Genomic DNA, 10,777 nt, shown 5'->3' with positions numbered 1-10,777 from the left:
TGCCTTCCCGTGTTGGGCTTAGTTCACTGTGGCTTCACCTTTTCATCCCCCCCCCCGCCCTCTTTTTCAGCATGGTTCTGTGGGCTGTGGTATCAGGCAGGGCTTAGGTGGCTGCCATTTTGGCCAGCCATGTGACCTTGAGCTGCCATTTAGAACACAAAATACACATTGCTGTTCCCCTTTAGGCTTAGGTTCCTCCTGCAAGATTCCCCTTGGTATCTTGTTAGCCACAGTAAAATATAAAGTGCTGGACCAGATGGACCACTGACCTGGTCCACAAGGGTGTTCTAATGTTTTTAAGCTATGCTGTTTCTCTCTACCTACTCTCTGCAGGGGTACCTCAGGTTATTAATTTAATTCTTTCCGGAGGTCCGTTCTTAACCTGAAGTACGCTTTTGCTAATGGGGCCCCCCGCTGCCATTGCGCCGCTGGTGCGCTATTTCCATTTTCATCCTGAGGTAAAGATCTCAACACGAGGTACTACTGGGTTAGCGGAGTTTGTAACCCGAGGTACCACTGTATTTGTAAATTGTAACAGAAACATCATAATTCTCTGGTGATATTTATCCACAAAGGAAAGCCTGATACATGCTGCTTCTGAAACTGGGTGATCAGATTCATACAGATATTTAGACAAAAGGAGTTGAGAGTAGAAACAGTTTGAGAAGCACCATTCAAGTTCAGTGTAACTTGGATTTCTTAGCCATTACAACCCTCAGAATATTTTCCCTCGTGCTACCTTGGAACCTTTTCCTTCAGAATTTTTCCTGCAGCTTTATGATCCATTGTAAAGCAAAGCAGTTATGTACAGTGGTGATTATTGACTACAAAGGACATTATAACAGAATGGACGCTGGCAGATTGAAACTGTTTTTGGCAATAGAGTAATGTGCTTCTATGAAGTAATGAATTTCTGAGTTAGATTACACTTGGATATGTTGCACAAAGAACCATTTATTTAGGAAAGTGAATTGTGATCATTCAGCGTGTTAACATTTAGATGAGGCTTCTGTAGTAAGTAGGAAAATGGAGAATAGGTTTTAATCCTTTCCAGCAACCTGTTTAAAATGACAATGTGCAAGCCAAAACCAGGCACTGCCTCTGCTTGTAATGGTCACATAAAGCATTGTGTTTTTTCCCCTCTCTGGCATCCATTGTTACCAAGTGTTTGGTGTGATGTCAGGTCCATGGTGTATTGCTAGAGACAGGTGTTCAGCCTAGCATAATATTTAGTTCTGATCTTAATTTCTTTAAGAAAATGTAGCCATCAAAGCCAGTTTAATACTGGTGATATACTAAATGTACCCTTTGTCAGCTGTATCATAAGGTATAAAACTAAGATGCTGTTTTCAGAATATGAGAACTAACTTGAAAGGTTAAAGTACTTGATTAGAAAACTATTTCTAGTTCTTTGGTCAGTTTGTTTCGTCTGGAATTGTTTCGTCCAACACAGCTGATGCATTACATCTAATTTTTCCTGATCTAATATGATAGATAATAAAATTTAAATCATATTATAGCTCTTCCTTGAACATCAATATTAAAAATGGTTAGTTAACTAGACACTTTGTTCAACTTCTCTGTCTCTCTACGTTATTATGTTGGCACAAAGAGCTGTGGGTATGTGTAGGAAGAATTAGAGATGGCCTTAGAATCAAAGGGTATATTTGGATCCAGGAGCTGTGAGGGGCAGGCAGAGCCACTTAATCAGTAGAACTAAAAATTATCATAAAGTACTGCTACAATAAATACAGCTTTCCCTACCTGTTTGCATAGCAGTATAACAAAAAAAAGTAAAGTGAAGGAATCCCAAATGACTGTCTGATGTCAGATGCACAGGCATAATTATATATGATAGTCCCTTTGATATACTTATTATTAAATTTATATGCTGCCCTTCATCTGAAGATCACAAGGTAGTATGCTTAACAAAATAATTACCCTGTTGACAGTATTGGATAAATAGTAGCTTTTAAGATGCTATAGTCTATATCCTCCAATGAGGAGCAGCATTCTGTCACTGAATTGACAGTCTCTCTGGAAGCTGCAGGTATTAGTTGCAATGGTTCTAACATGCCCTCTGATGCCTGCATCCTATTTTCTAAATCCCTCTACTTTTTCCAGTTACTGTATATATACCCACTCCACATTGTCAAATGTTTAACAGTACAGTGCAACAACAGTTTACTCTATAAAATAAATATGGCAGTAATTGTTGAGCTTTCAGTGTTTCACATGTTTGACCCAAATGAAATTATATCATATGTATATCATATATGCAATTAAATCAGAAGTATTTGGCTCAAAGTTGCATGTTGTGATAAACCCTTCTTAAGGCCTATGAATAGTTATGGAAAAAGTTATTTATGCCTGTTAGAAAAGCAATAAAGAACACTCTTAAAACCAGCCTTTACATCTTTGGAGTTTTTAGAAACTATTTATTAATTAAATAGAAAATATGATAAAAATATACCAAAGGCATTTGCAACAAGTCACAAAATAGTAATGCTGGAACTTTGACTTTTCAGAGTGCACAAGGAATCTAGAGGAGGTCAGAGAAAGGTAGGGAAAGAACGTCTAGTATGAAATGCTATATCTTTGGTTTTCCTGCAAATCTTTCACAAAAGTAATTTTGAAAAGCAACAAACATGTCTGTTCAAAGATCACCACCTGCTCAGTATATGAGTCCTGACTTTGACCCCTTTGAGATTATTTCCACTGTCTCAGTAATGAGACAACAGCTGAGCACAGAATGGAAAACCTAGCTTGCACATCCCAAACCAACGTATTGTGGAACCCCGACCCCAAACCAATGGTAAGAGGAATGGTGGTAGGCAGATCAAAGATGTAGCTTCTTGGATCCAGCCTACAGAACCACAGCCCATTTTGACTTTTACTAACTTCCCAAGAGGTAGCTGTGTTAATCTGTAGCAGCAAAGAGGCTTTTGGCACTTTTTAAAGTCGAACATATTCTGTAATAAATCTGCTTGTATTTATTTAATTAAAATATATGTAACCCACTTCAGTCAAGGATTTCAGAGTGGGTACAACAATTAAAACAGCAAATCCAACTGCACAGGAGAAAGTGGATAAACAATAAAACATGGGTGACAGTTATTATAAATTAAACCTGAGTAAATAAACAGGTTTTAGTCTGGCACCCAAATTAAAATCTGTCTAGTGGCAACTTTGTTTTAGAGGGGAAGACATTTTGCAAGTAGGGAAATTGGTGTGGCAAAAGTTCTTTTTATGAATGTTGTGATAAATCCATTAAATCTTTAAGGTGCTACAAGTCTCTTTGTTGTCTTTCTTTGGAATTATATAAAAAATGTTGATTAAGCTTCTGTCTTTGCATGCACTCCTCAAAAGATGCAGCTGTGCAGGATACTGAGGTAGAAACATGACAGAGCAAACCAAGCTAAGGCTCCCTGGGTGCAGAAACACACTTCCTATGGGCAGACAGGGATCTGCCCTTAAGCCTCCTACTGGACAGACTCTACCCTTCTAATACACAAACCATTCTGCCTGCAAAAATCTGCTCCAGTATTGAGATATTTCCCATCATCTGCCCATGTTTCATTGTGTCTAGGCAGAGTCATACTTTGAGAAGCCTCAGCCTATTCCAGTGTATTACGGTACTTTTCTTGACCTCTTCAACCGCAGGAGTCGAAATCATACAGATTACGTCTAGATCACATGTTTTTCTCCCTCCCATATGTTGTCTTGTCATTTCATTTGGGTTTCTACCCTTTATAAATCTGTAAGACATTTAATATATGAGATTTCATCTGTGCATGTTTGTTTGCTGGTAGATGGCACTGTAATACTGTATGTTCTGTCCTTTCAGCTTGCTGAGAAAATAATGTGGAAATTCCATACCTGAAATCAAGTCCATGGCCTACAAATCCTCAGGTCTTTCCCCCCATACAGAGATTTTCTTAAGATGTTGAAAATCCCTGAATTCAATGTGTTACAAAAACGAATGCATTTTACAGGGGGAAAGAACAGAACAGTGTCTTTTTCAGGACACTTATTGTCTCACAAATGTCCCCTATCCTCAGCATTGAGACCTATAGTTGTGGACATGGTGTATCATACCTGATGAACCATTCCCAGGATCTAGCCTTTTTAATGATGGAAAAATTCAATGTTATTCAGGAACATCTTCTGGTGGAACTACTTCCATAAGCATCTGAAGGTGCATAGTGATGGGCTCTGAAACGCAGAAGTTGTTGAGGTCAGAAGCCTTTAGAAATGGCAATTGCACTGTTAGTACCATTTCTTTTCCTAGATCATTTCCCCTTTTGTACTTAACCACTTAGAAGCTTCCGTGTTGATTCCACAAGCCAGATTATGGGCTTTACTTTTCCTATAGTCAAATTAACATGGGTCTTGAGAATATTCCAGAAATTACAGTTTCAAAACCAGTGCTTTATTGTGATGCCTTCCATTTCTTAAGTGTACCAGGTGGTGTGTGCAATGCTGAGCACATCACATCAACTGAAAACCAATCTAAGCATCTTGTTATTTCTGGAAACATCAAGAGGTCTATTCAAAATCAGTATACACGGTCTTATGCTATTGGTGCTATCAGGGTAGAGTAGCATTCTGTTCTACTGGAACTCTGGTTCAATTGATTTATATTTTCATGTTTATTTTTAACTTTGCAAACTATGGGCTGATTTTGGATAACTGCTTTAACATGATGAAATTATAAGTGGTCATTTGTTGGCATGGCAACTGGCAAAGTGAGGGCATCTCAGACCACATTTCAAATGGTTCCCAGTACATAATGAGCTGTAAGCTTTGCTAAGTGTCAGAGTCCACTCAAAAGACCAGTTGCCACAATCAAAAGGATCTATTTCCTGTGTATGTCAAACTACCATCAAGTTTCAATCTTTAAAGAAAAGATGGCTAGTGGTTAGGAAGAAGCAGGCACAGGAATGTCTAAAACTCTTTAAAATATAGGGAGGCATAAAAACTGCCTACCCTGAAGGAAGGGGGGAAATTCCAACTGGAATGTTTTTGTAACTGGAAACCATGTGCCTGCAAAGGGCAAGTGGCCAGTGTGCAGAAGCATGCATTCTGTATGTAATCTCCAGCAACTCAAGTGATCTGAGGAGAGCACATACCCCATTTTCGGCTCTATGAGCCTCCTCTATTCACATAATTCCCTCTTTATTGTATCTCATGCACGCCACCTGTTCCTCTTTAAGAAGCTCTTTCCCTTTGAATCAGAGTTAAAGAGCCACACCCAGATTATTTCATCACAAACACCTCTTCCCCTGGGATGGAAATCAACCATATACTCACTTGAGATTTTTTGAGCCCAGCTGAATTTGAAGTGGATGAAAAGCACATAAAAGACTAGTCCACTGATAATAAACAGAACGCAATACAGATATGGCAGCTCGGGTGCAGTGATGATGGGTGCCAGGACCAGCACAATGGAAACAAGCAGCACAAGGATGGGGATGATAAGAGGGACCTGCAAGACAGAGCGGAGGGGGTGGGGATGTAATTGTGTGTGTGTTGAGGAATCCCAGATTGGAACGACCTAGCATGGCCAAGTAATATTCTGGCTCAAGAGTCTAATGCACTCCATTTTAACAATTTGGCTGTTGCATCAGGAACAGCGTACAAATGTTACTTGCTAGGCCAAGAGAGGATCTGGTGGTTTTGGCAAGTCTTGCCACAGTCCAGGCATTCCACATCTTTATTGGCTTCTGCATGATACCCAAGTCATCCTAGGCTGTTTGGGGCTGGAAGCGGGATTTTTAAAAATGCTGATTATCATGGGCGCATCCTACTTAACAGTGGAAGTGGGATTTTTTAAAATGCTGATTATCATGGGTCCCATCCTACTAAACAGTGAACACAAGGATTGGATATCACTATACCTGGACATATCTGGACACTCCAGTTAAGAGCTAAATGCCTGGGGAAAGGAACATCTTTGCCAAAGTGCCTAAAAGTCGACAATGATGGTGCCAGGTGCATCTCTCTCTAAAAAGAGCACTCCACAATGGGGGAACACCACTGAAAAGGCCTGTTCTCATGTTGCTGTTTATTGAAGGGGACACACAAAGAAGGCCCTCAGATGCTTAGGTATTGGTTAGGTATTGAAGTTATGGACTTCATATGTCAAGAGCAGCACTTTGAATTGGGCCAGGAAGCTAACACATCCTATGCTTTTGAACCAGGATCAGACCGCCTACTCCCAATCAATTCTGGCCCCTGAATTCTGCACTAAGTGCAGTTTCTGAATGCTCTTCAAAACGGCACTACATAGAGTGCATTGCAATAATCTAACCTAGAGGCAGCTCACATGTTAACCTAATTTCTCCCCCAACTCCAGCAGTAACAAAAGGAGCAACACAAGAGGAACTGCCAAACCATCCTGAACACTGATGAGAATATCTTCTGGTGGGCTACTTACACGGATAGGCCTTTCAAGATCTTTTCTTGTAAAGCGCATGACAATGAGTCCCAGCACAGTTAGACCATAGAATATCCAAACTGCAAAGCTAAAGTAGTTGATGAGGGTGTTGATGTCTCCAGGAATTATATAAATAATAGCTACTGCACCCTGAAAGGAGAAGAAATGCATTATGGAGAAGGCATTTTTTTAAAAACCTGCAGATTTCAGTGTTGGGTTTAGAGGCCTTTTAATGGCCAATACTAATTGTGGCTATGATAACTCTGTTGGAAAACTAATTCAGACATGCTTGCTTAGTCTCTCCAGTGACTTTAAATTTGCAGACCTACTGCATGGTTGCTTCATTATAATACAAGGCCTCCACTTGCATACAGACCCTTTTGCATACAGATAGGAAAGCCGAGTGCAATCACAGAGCTTTCAAAAGAGTTTTAATTACAGCGCCAGATTGCTGAGATGTGTTTGTTTTTATTTAAAGATTTAAGATCTTATATCAAAAGCTGGAGATGAAGTGGAGGGGGCGTTATAGAGGTGTATGCAATTGCATTTTCCTCCCTCACAGTATTACAACCCAGGGCCAGCCAATGAAGCTGAATGTCGAGAGACGCAGACAAAAGGAAGGGCTTGTTTACACAGCACATAATTAAAGTGTGGAATTTGACCTCACGGGAGTTGTGATGCCTGCCAACTTGGACAGGTTGGATATTAGACAAATTGATGGAGGATAAAAGCATCATTGACTACTAGTCGTGACGGCTAAGCCCTGCTTCCAATAACAGAGGACAATGCTGGACTAGACAGGCCTTTGGTCTGATCCAGCAGAGGGTTTTATGATCCTCTTCTGACACTTCAGAAATCATACTTACATAAAAGATAATAGCAGGTGCCGGAGTTAAGCGCTTGATGCTGATGTAAGAGAGCACCTTTAACATGTGTCCTTCACGACCAGCTACGTAAGCAAGCCTGAAAAGGTAAATTATTCTCATTAGAGAAGCCATTGTGACGAGCTGACCGAGAGCAAAGGATGACAAGACTTCTGCGCTTTTCATATTTTTGGTGATGCATTCAGAGAGCATTGCAGAATCTGTGTTTACCATGTCATGCAGTAATATGGGCTATGGAGAGTGTATGAGGAACTAGTTGCAACGGTTGTGGTTTGAGAAAAAACAATATCCTGATTAAGTCCAATGTTGAAAGCATAAAAATCTGGGAAATGGAATGAGATCAGCACAGCTGCCACATGCACTGTGAATAACAGGGTATGGGATTTCCACCATCTGACATGCAGTACATCACTACTGTGCTTCCAATAAGTGTGAGTGAATGTGCAGGTGTGATGTTAAATTTAAGCTGCTTTCCCCTCCCTCTATACCACCTTTCCTTGCACCACCTTCCAGCAACTCAGCAAAACTTAGTAGCTTGGAAATGTCAATGTGCCCTGTCTCCTGAGTGCCCCCAGGTTACTTTTAATGAGAGGATGGTGCAGACATGGGACCCATCCAGAATGACTGTGAAGTACTCCTTCACACAATGTATCACTAACATATCGAATTATTTGTTCACATAATGCTAAGGCAGCTTCCACCATGAATTACTTGAAAATGATGGGAATAATTCAGAGGAAAACGAAAAATTCAGAGGCTCTGTACTTCTAATTAGCAGATGATTGGGGCAGCTGTCTGCAATATGACCTGCTTTTAAGTGTCACCTGGGCATTTGCCTGTTGCTCTTAACTCCAGGTACATATAAGTGCAATCTGGACTCAGGACGCTGGGGGCACATAAATCAACTTTAACCTAGGGCACACTAGAATTCCACATCAGAAAGTTTTGTTTTACCTGCCAGCAGTAAAGCAAGTCCCATTGGCTGCCCCGATGGTAGAAAAAGCCACAAAGAGAGGGACTATCCAGGAAGCAGGATAAAGAACCCTGTCTCCATATGTCTGTGATGGAAGGAATTGAAATAATGCACATCTTTAAAACCTAGAGGTCAACCAACTGGGCACATGAAGATACAGCAGTAATGAAAAAGATACTTAATAAAAAGCTTGCACAACTTTTTAGAGAAGCAAGTTTTCCCTTGTGTAACTTAAACCACTTCCACTCTTGTTTTGCCATTTGTGAATTGTACAGAGGTGAAAAACAACACATTTTCCCACTTGGACTCACCACAGCAACAGCTGGAGACTGCAGAAGTTCTGTTGACGTCATAACCGTGAAATAGGATATATTGATCAGAACATAACAAACTGTGACCAGAGGGATTCCAATAACAATAGAGAGTGGTAGATTTCTAGATAATATAAAGAGATATCCTATCAGTTACACACCCAAGCTTTTACACAATTAAAGATTAGTTGATTTACCATATAGGTTTCTGTATAAATTTGCATCTGAACAATTGTCAAATTTTAAATAATGAGCATTGTCTCTTATTTGAGTGACAATAACACATCTTCTAAGACGACATCTGCCACCCTATGGTCCTGATTAACACCCCCACCCCACCCAACTTCCAGCAATGATATTTGCATTGAGAACTTAAGAACACAAGATGAGTGGATGCACAAGCAGAGCCAGAGGAGCTTCTTCCTTTCTAATGCAAATAGCAGCTTGGGTGGGAGGGTCAGCAGGACAAAGCAGTGGGGGAGGGTATGAGGGGGAAGCACCAGCCCCCACCCCGCCCCCATGGATGCTATTCATTAACATTATAAAATACATGTAGATTAATTACATTTGAGCATTACATCTAGTTTGGCTTTAAACAGCTGTGTATTAAGACTTTTAATTTCACTCTGTTGTTGTTGGATGCAGGGCCGGCTCTACCACTAGGTAGAGTGAGGCAACTGCCTTGGGTGGCAGATGCTGGTGGCCAGAGGCAGTTCCTCCTGGGTTCCCAGGCATTTCCCCCCTGGTGGAAGATAGAGCTGGGTGTGCCACACAGCCTCTCCCATCTTGGGTGGTTCTGAAGGTCACTGTCAGACTAAAACAGCCAATCTAGTCAGCTTCCGCAGATGGCAACCATCTTGTCCTTTGCCTCAGGAAACAAAATGACTAGGAACAGATATACCGTACTTTTCTGTGTATAAGACTAGAGTTTTTTCACTTTAAAATAAGGTTACAAATCTAGGGGCATCTTACACAGAGATAGTGCATATGCCCGTTTTCTAAATTTGGGGTCCCCAAAAGTAGGGGGCATCTTATACATGGGGGCATCTTATACAGTATTTTCTCCTGTCTGTATAGATGCAGTTCACTAACATGGGCCTGGTTTCAGAAAACAGCTTACTGGATTTTGTTGTTGCTTTGTGAAACTTTTTGCACACTACCTTAGGAGGGCTGTACCCTGAATGGCAGGTTGGAAATCCTTGTTTCAATGGGACTGTGAGGGAGGAGGAAAAAGAAATGGTGTTCTGTCAGCTGATGCAGCATTTTTCTTACCTATAAGGATCTTTAAGTTCCTCTGTGATATAATTAAGTTGATTCCTGGAAGGGGGGGAGGGGGGAGAAGTACCAAAATGTTACTTTGCATCCTGCACATTCTTGGTAGGAAACCCTCTTGAACCCAGTGGAATTTAATTTCCAAATAAAAGAGTTATGGGATGTAAGTATTGGTGGCAATACATATTTTTACTGAAATTATAATTCCCTTTCAACTACCAACAACAGCAACATGAGAGATTTCACAGAGCCAAGTAGAAAATGTCCGATTTTGATTTGTGTTCTGCATTTTGCACAGAAGCAAGTGCCCAATATGGCTTTCAACAGTAATAGCAAATACCAATAAACAAGCAGGAATATATGCACCTTTTCTGTGCAAAAATAATCATTTGCACATTAAAACATACATTAGATCAGCCTTTGGTAGCCTGATGCCCTGCATATGGCTATCCTGGACAAAAGGAAAAGTTTCTCAATTAGGTTTCTCTGTGACATACTATTTTCTATGTGTAGGGGTCTATTTTGAGGATTGAGTATGAAGGAGCTGCCATCTGAAATACTACAGCCCAAACACAGCCTTACCACTTCAGGAAAAAAATATGCCCTTAACAAATATGAGTCCTTCCTCCTTTTATAATACCTGGCATCCATTCACCTCCCATATGAGAAGCAACCATCAATTAAGACAACACCCACCCACACCCCAACCTATGGAAACATCTGGAGAGACCTACTGGATTAGAGATTTTATTGTGCCTATGAAGTAGTGCTTCTAGCCTTAAGATGCTGTTAACTCCTTTTTCAAACAACCTAAGACTAGCTGCTATTGTTGGTGCCTTCCAAAGCCATCTCAGCTATTGGCCATCACTGCATCATGTGGTAGCAAGTTCCACTTGGT

General features: G+C 40.6%; 1 protein-coding gene across 2 annotated transcripts in view; it reads right to left on the bottom strand.

Moving 5' to 3' along the window:
• Nucleotides 1-2,585: 2,585 nt before the first annotated feature.
• The window catches only part of SLC7A9 (solute carrier family 7 member 9), an 18,344-nt gene continuing 10,152 nt past the window's right edge, over nt 2,586-10,777 (bottom strand). For both annotated transcript variants that reach the window (XM_081922775.1, XM_081922776.1), the window contains exons 7-13: nt 9,880-9,924; nt 8,608-8,731; nt 8,278-8,381; nt 7,306-7,402; nt 6,440-6,589; nt 5,314-5,488; nt 2,586-4,215 (exon numbers count right to left, since the gene is read on the bottom strand). In XM_081922775.1, the coding sequence (XP_081778901.1) occupies nt 4,151-4,215; nt 5,314-5,488; nt 6,440-6,589; nt 7,306-7,402; nt 8,278-8,381; nt 8,608-8,731; nt 9,880-9,924 (760 nt within the window). In that variant the 3' untranslated portion in view covers nt 2,586-4,150. The remainder of the gene's footprint in view (nt 4,216-5,313; nt 5,489-6,439; nt 6,590-7,305; nt 7,403-8,277; nt 8,382-8,607; nt 8,732-9,879; nt 9,925-10,777) is intronic.

The sequence above is a fragment of the Podarcis melisellensis genome (genome assembly GCF_964234715.1).
Source record: "Podarcis melisellensis genome assembly, chromosome: 8".
Taxonomy (NCBI): Eukaryota; Metazoa; Chordata; class Lepidosauria; order Squamata; family Lacertidae; genus Podarcis; species Podarcis melisellensis.
This window is presented reverse-complemented; position numbering and strand designations above follow the sequence as displayed.